Source organism: Phascolarctos cinereus, unplaced genomic scaffold, assembly GCF_003287225.1.
Source record: "Phascolarctos cinereus isolate Bilbo 61053 unplaced genomic scaffold, phaCin_HiC Scaffold_8;HRSCAF=390, whole genome shotgun sequence".
Taxonomy (NCBI): domain Eukaryota; kingdom Metazoa; phylum Chordata; class Mammalia; order Diprotodontia; family Phascolarctidae; genus Phascolarctos; species Phascolarctos cinereus.
In genome coordinates, this window is record NW_027556291.1 from 73,304,513 (window position 1) to 73,320,405 (window position 15,893).

General features: G+C 41.3%; 1 protein-coding gene across 7 annotated transcripts in view; it reads left to right on the plus strand.

Annotated features, from left to right (window-relative positions):
- The window catches only part of F8 (coagulation factor VIII), a 137,647-nt gene that overhangs the window by 62,984 nt on the left and 58,770 nt on the right, over window positions 1-15,893 (plus strand). For all 7 annotated transcript variants that reach the window (XM_020975580.2, XM_020975584.2, XM_020975583.2 and 4 more), the window contains exons 10-11: window positions 7,657-7,750; window positions 14,202-14,416. In XM_020975580.2, coding sequence (XP_020831239.1) covers window positions 7,657-7,750; window positions 14,202-14,416 — 309 coding nt within the window. The remainder of the gene's footprint in view (window positions 1-7,656; window positions 7,751-14,201; window positions 14,417-15,893) is intronic.

A 15,893-nucleotide genomic window follows, 5' to 3' on the forward strand; every position in this document is an offset into this window, starting at 1 on the left:
TTTCCCAGGTCTCAGTTTGACTGAGGCAACACCCATTCAAGTGATTAAGGCTAGGTATTGTTATTGTTGTTGTTTGTCCTTCATTCTCGAAGAGGACCATGACATCAAGGAGGTGATGCCATGACTTGCAAGTGAATAGGATTTAAGTGAGGGAGACCTGTGCAAAGTCACCAGCCTCACTTTCTCCTCTGGAGCCATCTGGGTCAGTGGCAAGATATAGATCAGGATGATAGGAGATGGCCCTGGATGCAGTGGAAGACCTTGGCCTTTTTAAGCTAAGGTCTCAGTTTGACTGAGGCAACACCCATTCACTGATTAAGTCTAGGTAAGAAATGAGACAGAGAATGGTTTCTATTACATAGTAAAAAAAAAAAATCTCTCTGGGAGGGGAAGACCCTCAGGGTTTCTGGCCAAAACAGAAACAATTGCTGTTTACACTCACTCTGAGCCAACCAGGGCCCAAACAGTGACCACTAAGTGGGACTTAGGCTGGGACCTATTGTTGGCCAATCAACAAGAGCCAGAGTGATCACTGGATCGGATCACAGAGTACATGGAGGGTGTAAAGTGTAAGAAAACTGGAAAAGTAGGAAGGGGCCAGGTTATAAAAGGACTTTAAAAGTCAAACAGAAGAGTTTATATTTGATCCTGGAGGTTATAGGGAGACACTGGGATTCACTGAATGAGAAGGTTACATGGTTAGACCTATGCTTAAAGAATATCACTTTGGCAACTATAATCCTACTGTGGAAGTTTCCATTATCATTTCCTTTTAGAAATTATTGTGATACTTGGGGCAGCTGGGTGGCACAGTGGATAGAGCACTGGCCCTGGATTCAGGAGGATCTGAGTTCAAATCCAGCCTCAGACACATAACACTTACTAGCTGTGTGACCCTGGGCAAGTCACTTAACCCCATTGCCTAAAACAAAAAAAAAATTATTATGATACTTGAACAGACTGGAATAGGGGGAGACCTGTCTTCTGAGACAGGAAGACCAGTCAGCAAACTATTACAATAGTTTAGGAGTGAGGCAATGAGAGCATGTATGAGTGGAGATAAGGGGATGTGTATGTGAGACATTGTGAAGACAGAAATGGCTGGGAAAGATCAAATATTATGGGGAGTCAGTATGAATGAGGAAGAGTTGAGGATGCAACCAAGATGGCAAGCCTGTGTGACTAGAAGAATGGTGGTGCCCCTGACAGTAATAAGGAAGTTAGGAAGAGGGTTAGGGTTAGGGGTATGGAGAAAATATAGTGAGTTCCGTTTTGGACTTGTTAAATTTGAGACATCTGCAGGATATTGAGTTCGATATGTACAATAGTCAGTTGATAATGTGAGACTGGAGTCAGGAGAGAAGTTAGGGCTGGATAAATAGATCTTAGAATCATATTTGTAGAAGTGATGATTTAATCTGTGGGATTTGATGAGATCATCAAGTGAAACAGTATGGAGGGAGAAGAGAAGAGGACCTAGGAGAGAGCTTTTGGGGGGCCCCCACAGCTAGTGGATATGACCTGGATGAAGATCTAGCACAGGAGACTAAAGAGGGGTCATCTAGGTAGAAGGAGAATCTGGAGAGATCAATGTCATGAAAACCTAGAGAGAAAAGAGTATCTAGGCAATGAGGGTGATTGACCGTATCAAGGAATTCAGAGAGGTCAAGAAGAATGAGCATTGAGAAAAGGCCATTAAATTTGGCAATTAAAAGAGCATTGGTAACTATGGAGAGAGTAGTGTCAGTATAATGATGAGATCAGAAGCAAGCCTGGAGAGGGTTTAGAAGAGAGTAAGAGTAGAAGAAATGGAAGTACCAACTGTAGATGGCTTTCTCGATGAGTTCAGCCATGAAAGAGGATAGATATGTGACCATACCTAGTGGGGATGGTCAGATCAAGTGAGGATTTTTTAGGAAAGGGAGAGACATTGCCACGTTAATAGTAAACAGAGGAACAGCCAGGAGATAGAGCCTAAAGATTAGTGAGAGAGTAGAGATGATAGAGGGGGCAATCTGCTGTCTGAGAACTGAGAACTGAGGGGTTGGAGGTCACAGTGAGACAAAAATGAGATGGAATGGATCAAGGGTTCATATAGAGGAGTTTGCCTTGCCACCTCTTTATGTGAGATAGGGGGGAAGGAGGAGAAGATAGTGAGGAAAGGCATCTGAGTGATATAAGATGAGGAGGGGGAGGGGAAAAGAGGGAGTTCTTGGCAAATGACTTTCATTCTGTTTTTTTTGGAAAGGTATGATGCAAGGTCCTTATCTAAAAGACTGGGATTTGGGATGCCAAGGGAGGCTTGAAAATGTCTGGAACAAACACTGTGGTCAGTAAGATACAAGAATCAATTAGAGAGGTGTAAGAAGATGGCTTTGCATTGGTGAGGGTCCAGGTGAGATTACATAACATAAATTTGTAACGGACCTAGGCAGAATAATTTTGTGATTTTCTCCAGCTTGAGTCAGCAGCATGTGAATAGGAGTGAAAGCAGCAGATGATCGGAGTAATCCAAGGCGTGACAGGGCACGGTCTGCGATAGGAAAAGAGAGCAAAGGCCTTGAGTATAGAGTACAGTGTAGAGTGGAGCTGCCTCCCTAAGGGGTTGAGATAGGGTAAGGGGGGAGAGTGTGGCCAGAGCAGGAGTGATAACCTAGGAAAGAGCTGAGTGAGGCCCAAAACAAGATTGGCATTTCCAAGATATGTGGAATGATCAGCCAAAGGAATTTTAGTCTTCATGAACGTGGAAGTGGAACACGGGTGACTTATGCCAAGATCAAGGGTATGACTATCTCTGTGCATAGTTGAGATGGGGTAGAAGTGAGCAGGAAGTAGACTGAAGAACTGTGATGTTTGGGTGTTGGAGGCTCTCACTCTCTTGTGTATATGTATACATATACATACATACATGTCTATATGCTTATCTCCTAGTATGAGGACTAGAGTTGAGGAGGAGAGAAGGATCGTGAGGGAGGTGGGAGGATTCTGAGAGAGAAAGGAAGAATGTTCTGAAGATCAGTCAACAACAGTACCAGAATCTTGATTGGGTGATAAATTTGGATTGAATGAACCACAAAAAAAAGGAGAGGTTTCTGAGTGATAGGGATGGAGAGAGAGCCTGGAAGTGGTGCTGGAGAACAAGGAGTGTTCTGACTCCCCCACCACAACCAGTGAGTTGTGTGGGTATGAGTGAAAGTATAGCCTATGCTGGAAAAGGTGCCCAGGGAAGCTATATCATCAGGGTCTCAATGAGAGCAAGAAGATGGAGGGAGCAAGAAAGGAAAAAGGTTTAAGATGAAAACTAATTTGTTACCCATGAAGAAGGATTTCCAGAAAACATAGTAGAAGGGGTGGGTAGGTCTGAGGTGGGATATTTGGGCGGGTGTGATTGCAGGGAATGGGAGCCAGGAGGCAGGCAGTGGGGCATAGAGAATAGGATTAATACAATGACAGCTGGGAGGTTCAGAATTACTGAGATGAGGAGCATGGATTGGGAGTATGCTAACTATTGAAGCATAGGTCTAAAGAGATTGTCAGTGGTTGGAGAGTGGTAGATTGAGAGAGGCAGCTCAGTTGACTGTTCAAGACTTTCCATCGATGTCTAACTTTGTCTCAGTTGATGCTGTTGTATTCTGTGAAGTCAAGAGGCTGGAGTCACAGCAGGCAGGAAGGGGTCATGCAATGGTCTGGAGGGAGGAGCTGGCAATTGGATATGAACACGATCTGGGAATGGCCTCTGAAGCATTTGGAGAAGACCTTGGCACAAAGACAAGCCATATCAAAGCAAGTAAACAAGCATTCATGAAGCACCACTCACAGTGCTAAATTCTGGGGATACAAAATTAAAATAACAACAACAGATAGGAGATTCTAATCTCCTGGGAGAGACAACATGGAGGAAACCAGGTATAAACATGATATATACAGGATAAACTGGAGATTATCTCAGAGGGAAGGCACCCATGTTAAGGGGGATCAAGAAAAGCTTCTTTCAAAGGCGTGATTTTAGTTGAGATTTGAAGGAAGCCTGAGAAGCCGGGAGGAGTTGATGAGGAGAGGCAGAGGTCCAGGCATTGGAGACAGCTGATGTACTTGGCATCTGGAGATGGAGTGTATTGTGGTAGGAATTGCAAGGAGGCCAGTGTCTTGGATTGCCGAGTATGGGGTGGAGCTGGGGCGGGGGAGGTTGAGTAAGGTGCAAGAAGACTGGAAAAGTAGGAAGGGGCCAGATTATGAAGGGCTTTAAAAGCCAAACAGAGGATTTTATATTTGATCTTGGAGGCCATAGGGAGCCACTAGAGTTTATTAAGTAGACGAGATAACATGATGGGACCTGTGCTTTAGGAAAATCACTTTAGTGCACGAATGGAGAATGGATTGAAGTGGGGAGAGCCTTGAGGCAGGCAGGCCCAGCAGCAGCTACTGCAATAACAGGGGAAGAAAATACATACACATTAAAAAAAAAAAACTGAAAGGGAGAAGGGAAAGAGGGGAACTGATGAAATAATTTGGCCTGGAGGGAAATGATGAGGTGGCTGTCCTAGGCCCCTTCCTTGAATAGAGGGACTAGGGGTGAGGCTTTCTGAGGCCTACCTTCACCCTGTCCAGTCAGAGGGAGGGTTTGAGGAATGGGCCCCAGGGGCAGGGGTACTAAGAAGATGTGAGTTTCAGACTTGATGTGATCTTGCAGAAGATGAGTTTTGCCAGTAGATGACTGATGTGTGGCTATAGCCTGGCTCTCCCATCTGAGCTCACAAGTCCATACAGTTATTCTTCTCACTACAGCCAGCTTCTGGGGCCAGGGCAAGAGATCCTCAGCAACCCAAGGTCATAGGTCCAATGGGGGTTGGGGTAGGGAGAATGCCTGTGGCTCCCCAGAGGCCACTCTTGGAGATAGTTTGCCCAGGGTCCCACAGCAAGTAAGCATCTGAGACCAGATTTGAACTTGGCTGTTCCTGACTCCAGGCCCAGCAGGCCCTAGTGCTCCATCCACTGTACCACCTAGCTACCTCTTTGGGGTGGATCATTACCCTAATCCCTTCCTGGCTTGGAGAAAGAGGATGTAGCTATTAGATGACTGTATCTAGGGCCCATGACCCTGTCTAGTCAACACCTTAAGCTACTTCTGAGAGGAATGTATCCAGGGATCATTGGAGAGAAGAGAGTCAGATTTTGTTTTAGAAGTGAACTGCTTTCTCAATCTTTCCTCAAGAGGGAGCAGGGTGACCTGGGGCAAGTTCACTAGTGAGATACCTGGTGGCTGTCAGCCACCCAGCAGTGTTGGTAGGCAGGAAGGGAGGGACTATGTGTGAATGATGGATCCCAGATTTAGGGTTGAAGGGATCTCAGAGATCATTGGGGCCAACTCTTTTCATTTTACAGATGAAGAAACTGAGGCCCAAAGAAGGACCATGATTTACTCATAGTCAATTGGTCTAGATGTGAACCCAGGCCCTTTGACTCTCAATCCAGGGCTCTTCCTGTTGCACCAACTACTAGTGCATGTGACCTAACTAAACTGGTCGAAAATAAACCAATTGTGAACTGTTTACATTCCTGCATGGAAAGATGATATTTGTAACTCATGAGACTTTTGTCAGTATTAGAGTGGTTGGAGGGAAAAAATTATATGTACATATAGATAGATAGATAGATAGAGGGCACAGGGTGAGTTGAAGATGAAGGGGGTGATATCTAGAGAATAAAATTAAGGGATGAGAGAGGATTATAATAGGAGAAGAAGAAAGGGAGAGGTAGAATGGGGTAAATTACCTCACACACACACAAAAAAAACCCAACAACAACCAGAAAAGAAAAGGCTCTTACAGTGGAGGGGAAACAGGGAAGGGTGAGAGGGAATGAGTGAATCTTATTCTCATAGGATTTGGCTTATGGAGGGAATAACATACACATTCAATTGGGTAAGGAAATCTGTCTTACCCTACAGGAAAATAGGGGGAGAAGGGTTCAAGAGAGCAGGGGGATGATAGAGAGGAGGGCAGATTGGGAAAGGGAGTAATCAGAAGCAAATACTTCTGAGGAGGGACAGGGTCAAAAGAAAGAATAGAATAAATGGGAGGGCAGGATAGGATTAAGGGAAATAGAGTTAGTTTTTCACAACATGTCTACTATGGAAGTGTTTTGCATAACTGCACGTATATAACCTATATGTTTTGTGTGTATGTGTGTGTGTGTGTGTGTGTGTGTGTGTGTAGCTGCTTTCCTTTTCAGTGAGGGTGGGTGGGAGGGAGGAAGGGAGAAAATTTGGAACCCAAAGTTTTAAAAACCTATGTTTAAAAAAAATGTTTTCACATACAACTGGGAAATAAGAAATACAGGAAATGGGGTACAGAAGTCTGTCCTGCCCTATAGGAAAATAGAAGGGGAAGGGGATAAGAGAAGGTGAGGGAGAAATAGAAAAGAGGGCAGACTAGGGGAAGGGATATTCAGAATGCATGCCATCTTGGGGTGGGGGGAGGGGCAAGATGGGTGAAAAGTTGGAACTCAAAATCTTGTGGAAGTAAATGTTGAAAACTAAAAATAAATAAATTTATATTAAAAAAAAAAAGAAAAGAAAAGAAACCAATTTTTTATCGTAAAAACATCAGGCAGAGCATTCCCCAACATGAGGTAAACTACATTGGGTCAGAGGGTGTAGCAGAAAGAGTTCTTGATTTGGAAGAAGAAAATCTCGGTTCAAGTCCCTGATTCTCTATTTACTATATGTGTGACTTTGGATAAGTCATTTTATCTTTGAGCCTGAAGTTTCTCATTTGTAAAATAGGAGTGCTTATGTTGCCTATTTCATAAGACTGTCAAAACAATTAATTCCAAAGGACTCATGGTGAAAAATGCTCTCCACCTCCAGAGAGAGAGCTGATGAACTCAGAGTGTAGATTGAAGCAGATTTTTTTACTTTATTTATTTCTCTTACTTCCCTTCCGTGAACTTCCCCCCTGCTCCAACACCACAACATGGCTAATGTAGAAATGTGTTTTGCATGACTTCATCTGTATAATGGGTATTATATTTCTTGCCTACTCAATGGATGGGGGAGGAGTGGGAGGGAAAGACAGAATTTGGAACTCAGAATAAAAATGAAAAATGAAAGTAAAAAAAACCCAAGAATACTGTAAACTGTAAAGTCCTCTGCAAATGTGATCTCCTTATTAGGAACAAATACACTTGGGCTTCTCTGCTCCAACCTTCTTACTTGTGAGTGGGAGAGGGAGATATTCTCAGAATGTTAGTACATGTTTTTTCTTAACATTTATATAATGCTTACTATGTGCCAGGCACTGTGCTAAGTGCTTTATCTCATTTGATCCTCACAACAACCCTGGGAGGTTGGTGGTATTATTATTATTCCCATTTTACAGATGGGGAAACTGAGACAAACAGAGGGGTTTTTTTTGTTTGTTTGTTTTGTTTTTTTGTTTGTTTTAAATGACTTACCCAGACTCAAACAGCTAATAAGTGATTGAGACTGGATTTGAACTCAAGTCTTCCTGACTCCAGGCCCAGTGCTCTATATGTTACAACACCTTGCTGTCCCTAAGTGGTAGCTTTTGACTTTAGACGTCAGATCTTCCTTCTTATAGGCTCCAATTTTGCCTTCTCTTAGGACTTAAACTAATGTTTCATTTATCCTTTCAGATCATATTCAAAAACTTAGCAAGCAGACCATACAACATATACCCTCACGGCCTCATCAGTGTCAGTCCTTTGCACTCAGGGAGACTGCCTAAAGGTAAGAGCATGGTTGGACTGTTCAAGATGAGGCTATGTGTTCACATGTTGGAATTTGGGAGGCTATAGCCTCTATAGCTACAGGGCCTCAGAGGCTTCTCTTTTTTTTTTTTATTTTTAAGCATTTGGGGTTAAGTGACTTGCCCAGGGTCACACAGCTAGTAAGTGTCAAGCATTTGGTCTGAGGCCGGATTTGAACTCAAGTCCTCCTGACTTCAGGGCCAGTGCTCTATCCACTGTGCCACCTAGCTGCCCCGCTTAGAGGCCCTTCTACCCCTAATGTTACAACCCCTGAATCTTGCAATTGAAGAAATTAACCTAGAGGTCTTGCCTTCTTAAATTGAGTTGAATGCAGGGTGAGGCAGCACGTGGAAGGCAACTGTGAGAAACCAGGAGGTGATCAGTTGCCCAATATTCTCCAGTATCTTAAGAGTAATTATGAAATCCCTTCTTTAAAAATACCCCAAGAGAATCAAAGTTATTGTCAAATTGTGTTTTTCTAAGTACTGAGAGAGCAGGGACCCTACTGCCCAGGCCAGCCAGGGGAGAGGCATGGCCTGGGTCAGTCAGTCAGCCAATAAACATTTATTAACCACCTACTACTTGTCAGACATTGTACTAAGTACTGGGGCTTAGTAAAGGTAAAAGGTAAAAACCAGTCTCTGCCCTTGAAGAACTCACAGTCTAATGGGGGACATGCAAACAGACTATACAGTGGATAAATTGAAGGTAATTAATGGAAGGAAAGCACTGGAATTAAGGAGGGGGTGTCAAGCAAGGCTTCCTATAGAAGGTGTAACTTGATGGAAGCTAGGGAGGCCAGGAGGTGAAGATGAGAAGGGAAAACATTCCAGGCATGGGGGGCAGTCATTGAAAAGTCATGGAGTCAAAAGATGGAATATGATGTTAGAGGAAGAGCAAGGAGGCCACCATCACTGGATCACAGAGTCCATGGTGGGGCATAGAAGACTGGAAAGGTAGGGCACTAAGGATGAAGGGCTCTGAAAGCCAAACAGAGCACTTTCTATTTGATCCTGGAGGTGATAGGGACCCACTGGAGTTTATTGAGTAGGGGGTGATATCTGCTCTTTAGGAAGATTACTTTGATAGCTTCAACCACTCTATGGACCCACAATTCATGAGGAAATGACAGGATTTGTGATGTTTCCTCTTCCAAACCATTGCATACCTGTATGCCCTACAATGACCCCACTAGGACTGACCCCTTTCCCCTCCTTCATGGCCTGATTCTTCTAGTCTTGAGGACATGGTCCAGGTGGATTACAGCCCAATGGATGATGAGCTTCTCCAGATGTTGTTGGAAAGATTCTTGAGCAACTCGTGTTGGAGACTCTCCCCATGGTATTGGTGGAGGCTTCCATTGAAAAGCTAGATGAATTATGAAATAGTATGTGCAGCAAGTTTGTGGCATGGAAATAGGTTTATTTGACTCTATTTGGCTCTCTGATTTCACTCACCTTTGGGGAGTTGGAGGAGAGGGGTGAGGCATTAGACATCTTTCCTTACTTTAGATCTATGTGCTTTTCAGAAGTGAGAAGGGAGGCAGCTCTTTTACATCCCTTTGTCATTCACCTCCCACCCACAGCTTGGGTGTTGCCCTTCTGTCCCTGTCCTTGAAAGGTCTCTTTCTTTGATCTCTTTAGGGGTAGAGACCCAGTAGCAGTATCACTGGGTCAAAAGGTATGTAAAGTTTAATAGCTTTTTGAGCATAGTTCCAAATTGCTTTCCAGAATGGCCGGACTAATTCACAGCTTAACCAACAATACATTAGTGCACCTGTTTTCACATTGGGAAATGGCTCTTATTGCTTAAATCTGACTCAGTTCCATATATATCTTAGAAACAGGACCATTATCAGAAAAACTTGCCCCAAAGATTCCCCCCACAGTTTTCTGCTTTTCTTCTAATTTTAGCTGCATTGATTTTGTTTGTGCAAAACCTTTTTAATTTTATGTAATAAAAATTATCCATTTTACCTCCTCTGAACTTCTGTATCTCTTGTTTAACTGTGGACTCTGCCCCCCGACAGGTAATTTCTTTCATGTTCTAGTAATTTGCTTATGACGTTACCCTTTCTGTCTAAATCATGTACTTATTTTGAGCTTATCTTGGTATATGGCATGAGATGTTACTCTATACCTAGTGTCTGCCAGATTACTTTTCAGTTTTCCCATCAATTGTTTTTTTAAATAATAATAATAGCTAACATTTTAAGAAGCACTTTACAATTGTTATCTCATTTGATCCTCAAAACAACCCTGGGAGATAAGGGCTATTATTATCACCATTTTACAGCTGAAGAAATGGAGGCAAACAGAAATTAAGTGACTTGCCCAGGGTCACACAGCTAGTAAGCGTCTGAAGTCAGATGTGAACTCAGGTCTTCCTAACTCCAGACCTGGTGCTTTATCCACTATGCTACTTAGCCCCAATAGCTGGGATCTTTGGGTTTATTGAACATTGGATTACTGTGCTCATTTGCTTCTGTATATTCTGCACCTCATCTACTTTCTATTTCTTACCCATTACCAAATTGTTTTGATGATTACAGCTTTGTAATATAGTTTGGGATATGGTATTGCTAGGCTCTTTTCTTTCCCCTTTTTTTTTTATTGATTTCTTTGATATTCTTTACCTTTTGTTCTTCCATATGAATTGTTATTTTTTCTAACTCTATAAAATAATTACTTGGTAGTTTGTTATGGAACTGAATAAGTAAATTAATTTAGGTAGTATTATCATTTTTATGATACTGACTTGGCCTACCCATGAGCAATTATTATTTCTCCAATCTAAATAAGATCTGCGTGTTTTTCTATGAAGACTGTCTTGTAATTGTGTTTGTATTGTTTCTGTGTGTGTCTTGATAGGTAGAGTCCTAAATATTTTATACTGTTCATGGTTATTTTAAATGGAATTTCTGTTTTTCTCTCTTCTTGATAGATTTTGTTGGTAATATGCAGAAATGCTAATGGTTTGTGTGGATTTATTTTATATCCTGAAACTTTGTTTAAGTTGTTAATTGCTTCAACTAGTTTATCAACTAGTTTATATTCAACTAGTTGACTCTTTAGGATTCTCTAAGTAAATCATCATGTTATCTGTAAAAAAAAAATGATAGTTTTATTTCCTCATTGCCTATACTTATTCCTTCAATTTATTTTTCTTTTCTTATTGTCATAGCCAGCATTTTCTAATATGATATTGAATAGTAGTGGTGATAATGTACATTCTTGCTTCGCCCCTGATCTTATTAAATGCTTTTAGCTTATCCTCATTGCAAATTATACTTGCTCTTGGTTTTAGATAGCTACTTCTTATCATTTGAAAGAATGCTCCATTTATTCCTATGCTTCTAGCTTTTTTTAAATTTAAATGGGAATGGGTATTGTATTTTGTCAAAAGCCTTTTCTGTATCTATTGAAATAATCACATGAATTTTATTGTTTTTTTTAAATTAATACAGCCAAATATGCTTATAGTTTCCATAATATTGAACCAGCCCTACAATCCTGGTATAAATCCTTCCTGGTCATAGTGTTTGATCTTTGTGATATATAGCTGTAGTCTCCTTGTTAATATTTCATTTAAAATTTTTGCATCAATATTCATTAGAGAAGTTGGTGCATAGTTTTCTTTCTCTGTTTTGACTCTTCCTGGTTTAGGGATCTTATTTGTGTCAATGAAGGAATTTGGTAGGACCTCTTCTTTACCTACTATTCAAGTTTATGTAGTACTGAATTAATCATTCATTAAATATTTGGTAGAATTCACTTGTAAATCTGTTTGGTCTTGGAGTTTTTTCTTTTGGAGTTAATTTATGACTTGTACAATTTCTTTTCTAAAATAGGGTTATTTAAATATTATTTCCTGTTCTATGAAACTGGGCAATTTACATTTTTGTAAATATTCATCCATTTCATTTAGATTGTCAGTTTTATTGGTATATGGTTAGGTGAAATGGCTCCTAATAATTGTTTTTATTTCTTCTTTGTTGTTTGTGAATTTACCTTCTTCATTTTTTATATTGGTAGTTTGGTTTTCTTCTTTTTCTTAATCAATAATCAAGCCATTAGCTAATGGCATATATGTTTTATTGATTCTTTCCTTGATCTATTTTCCAATTCAGTTTTTTTCTTATCTTTCACATTTTCTTCTATTTTCTAAGTCTTTTGACTTTGTTCTAGTATTTCTTGATTTTCATGGAGCTTCTTTTTGGCCTATTCTACTTTTCAGAGAATTATTTTCTTTGGTAAAGTTTTGTACTTCTTGTCCCAAGCTGCTGATTCTCTTTTCTTCCCTTGATCTTGTTTCTTTTCCCATTTTTTCCTCTACTACTCTCATTTGTTTTTTAAAATAATTTTTTTTAGCATTGAAAAAAAGTCTTGCTTTAACTCTTCCAGGAATTCTGGTTGGACTTGTGTCCAAGCTGTATTTTTCTTTGAAGCTTTGATTATAGATAGTTTTGAGTAATTCTTGCCTTTTGGTTGTATGTCTTGAGCTTCCTTGTCATCAAAATAACTCTTCATGGTGGAATTCTTTTTTGTTTGTTTGTTCATTCTTCCAGCCTACTTCTTGATTTTGGACTTATGTTAGTGCTGGGCTCTGCACACTTCTTGGGGTGGAAGATGACCGGGGCCTGAACTTCTGTCCTCTTACATGCTTCAGTTGCTTTCGTAGCTCCAGCCTGTGACCTGCAAGCTTTTAGTGGTGTGATCCTTGGGGATGTCTGTTCATTGCCCTGTTGATTGGAGCTCTGCAAGTTCCAGATTCAGGTTTTGGTCTAACAGTGAGTTTCCGGTTGGGAGTTTCAGCAGACTGCTGCTTGATTCAGCTACTGTCAGCCCTCTGGGAGGTTTTGCAGGTTAAAAGTGACAACTTCTGGCTGCTCTTTGGTCTTGGAAACTGGGCTGTGCTCCAGGGATTAGAGCCACACGGCTACTGTTTGCACAGAACTTGTTTCTAGGGCTGAAGGTCAAGATCACTCCTCTTTACCCTGGATTTGTGACTTAGCACTGGATAGTTGGTGATAGAGCTGCCAGATGTCCTCATTTCTGCACCTAGAGTTTGCTCAGGGATCCCCTGGGATCATCCCTCTCTCAATTCCCACAATTGCCACCACCACTGATGTTGCTGCAGCACATTCCTGGGCAGATCTCAACCTCAGTGTATGCAGATCTCTCTATCCATCTCTCCAAGTGGCCCTGGGCTAGACAAATGACTCAGTGTGACTTTTTTGTTTTCCTGATCAAAATTCAGTCTAGTATATTCTCTAGATCTTTGTTGAAGAGGTGTGGGGGCAGAGCTAGACAGTAATGCTTCCTCTCACTCTGCCATCGCCTTAATCTATTTTCTTTTTTTCCCTTAATCTATTTTCCAGGTCACTTTGTTTGGGGTATCATCTACCTTACCTTTTCTTCAATTTTTTTTTCAGCTTTTTGACTTTGTTTTAATATTTTTTGTTGTCTCATGGAGTTATTGGCTTCTATTTTGTCCATTCTAAGTTTCAAGAAGTTTGTTTCTTGGGCAAGATTTTGCACCTCTTGTGCCAAACCGTTAATTCCCTTTCCAACTCTTTCTTCCATAGCTCTCGTTTCTTTTCCATTTACCCCTTCAAGCACTCTAATTTCATAGATAAATATATCTTAAAACTCTTTTAAAAATGCTTACTTCATCTCTTCTAGGAATTCTAGTTGAATTTGTGCCCAAACTGTGTTTTTCTTTGAGGCTTTGGTTGTAACTATTTGGGAGTCATTCTTTTCTTCTGGGTTTATGTCTTGAGGGTACCTGTTATCATAATAGATTTTTATGGTGAGATTTTTTTTTAATTTGCTCATTTTGCTAGGAGTACAGTTCCCCTCTTCAATGTGCCCTGAATCTATGACATGGAACTGGGTAGTGGGCAACAAAGCTGCCAGATGGTACCTGTTCATACAATCTGTTACAGTATGAGTTTGGGACAGGTCTTGCCCTTGGTCACAGGCATTGCACACTGCTCATTCTTGGTCAGACCCTGGCTCCATTGTCCTCAGATGTTTCTGTCTGCATTTGCCAACCTGGACTGGAAGAATAAGTCACTGTGATTTTTCCTTGGATTTCTCCATCAGGATTCAAACTAATGCATTTTCTAAATCTATTTGGAGGAATTCTTTAGTGGGGGAGGGGAGCTCAGCTGTACTGCTTGCTGCTGTTCCTACATTTTGGTACCACTTCCCCCAACTCATCTTTCTGACTAGAGGACTCTGTGAATATATGTGTGTGTATGAGAGAGAGAGAGAGAGAGAGAGAGAGAGAGAGAGAGAGGAGGTTTTTATGTGTATATTGAGTAATTGCTTGGCCACATCTTGTTCTAGATCATAAACTGGAATTTCCATGCGTAGTTGTTAAAATCTCCTAAACCTATTTCTGTTTCTTGCCTTGGCTGTGGGTAGGTGTGAAAGATGTCAAGGATGTGCCAATCATGCCAGGCCAGACATTCAAATATAAATGGGAAGTAACTTTGGAGGATGGGCCAACTCAAGCAGATCCCAGATGCCTGACTAGGTACTACTCCAGCTCTGTCAATGCAGAACGTGACCTGGCTTCGGGCCTCATTGGGCCCCTCCTCATATGCCATAAAGAAACTGTGGATCAAAGAGGGAATCAGGTGCGTCTTTCCCTTTCCTCACATGGGACTGCTCCGATGGGAGCTACGCATTGCAGGGAGGGTTAGGAGCCAAGAAAATATCATCGCTCAGGAGCCCCTTCAGTGTGTTTCTTTTACTGGTCTACTGGAGAATACAGTAGTTCAAAGAAAAGACATTTAATTAAAGAAAATGGCTAAATAAAGGACAAGAAAGATTTTGCCCATATAGATGAATATACAACCCCACTGGTTACCATATCAATAGAAAAGCAAGATATAAATGTAGAGAATGTGTGTGATAAGGCCTACATGTAGGGAACACATGCAAATTATGTGTGTGTATGTATATATATATATATATATATATATACACATACACACACACATATACATATATACATATATATACACATACATACATATATATGTATATATGTATATGTGTGTATGTGTATCTAGAACAACTCATACTTCTAATTCTAGAGTGACTGATGTCATCTGGTGATGTCATTAGGTGAGCCACTGTCTTTGCTGAAGTGGGCTCCACTTCTGTTCACTCTACTGGGCATCTCTACCACTTCTAGACATGGAGCTGAGGTTCTCTCTTGATGTGTTAATTCCACTGCTGGGTGTCTTTTCTGCTGTGCTGAGGTCCTCTTCTGTTCTTTCCATGGCCAGGTGACTTTGCATACCGTTGGGCATCACTGCTGACCTGGAGTCCTCTCCTCTTCTTTCCGCTGCTGGGCTTACCTACCTCTATGGGCATCTCTGCTTTCCTGGAGTCCCTTTTTTCCTTGCATCAATGCCCTTTCTGCTTTTGAGCATCTTTGCAAAACTAGGTTCCCCTTCTGTCCTAATCTTTCCATGGCTAGCCATCTTTGCTGCATTTGTGTGTCTCTGCTGAGCTGGGATCCTTTCCTGTTCTATTTTTTCAACAAGTGACTATCCATGTTGCTTCACAACCAGCTCTGTTGAGCTGGTGTCCTTTCTTGTTCTTTTCTTTCCAAGGTGGGGCATCTCCACTGCTTCTGGGCATCCCTATTGATTTGGGATGCTCTCCTGCTCTCTTCTTTCCACTGCTGGGTATCTCTGCTGTCACTGTTGGGTATCTCTGCTGATCTGGGATCCCTGCTTCTTCTGTCATTTCCATTTGTAGGTGTTTCAGCTACTGCAGGACATCTCTATTGAACTGGAGTACTCTCCTACTCTCTTCTTTCCATGGCTGCATGACTCTGCTGATCTAGGGATGAAAAATGGAGTAACAAGAAGTCAGCTCCCACTCTTCCTGCCTTGTTCATGAGTAGTCTGACATCTTATAATAAGGTGTTGAATCTTATGGACTTGAAATGTTATTGCATAGAAAATGTGCAAACAGGTCAGACGTTCTAAGATTAAGGCCTGTGTTTTCTCCACTGTAATAGCAGCTGCTGCCACTGCTAATGGACATCTTGACATCCTGAGGGCAACAAGATCCAAGTGAACTGAGAAATAAGCTATG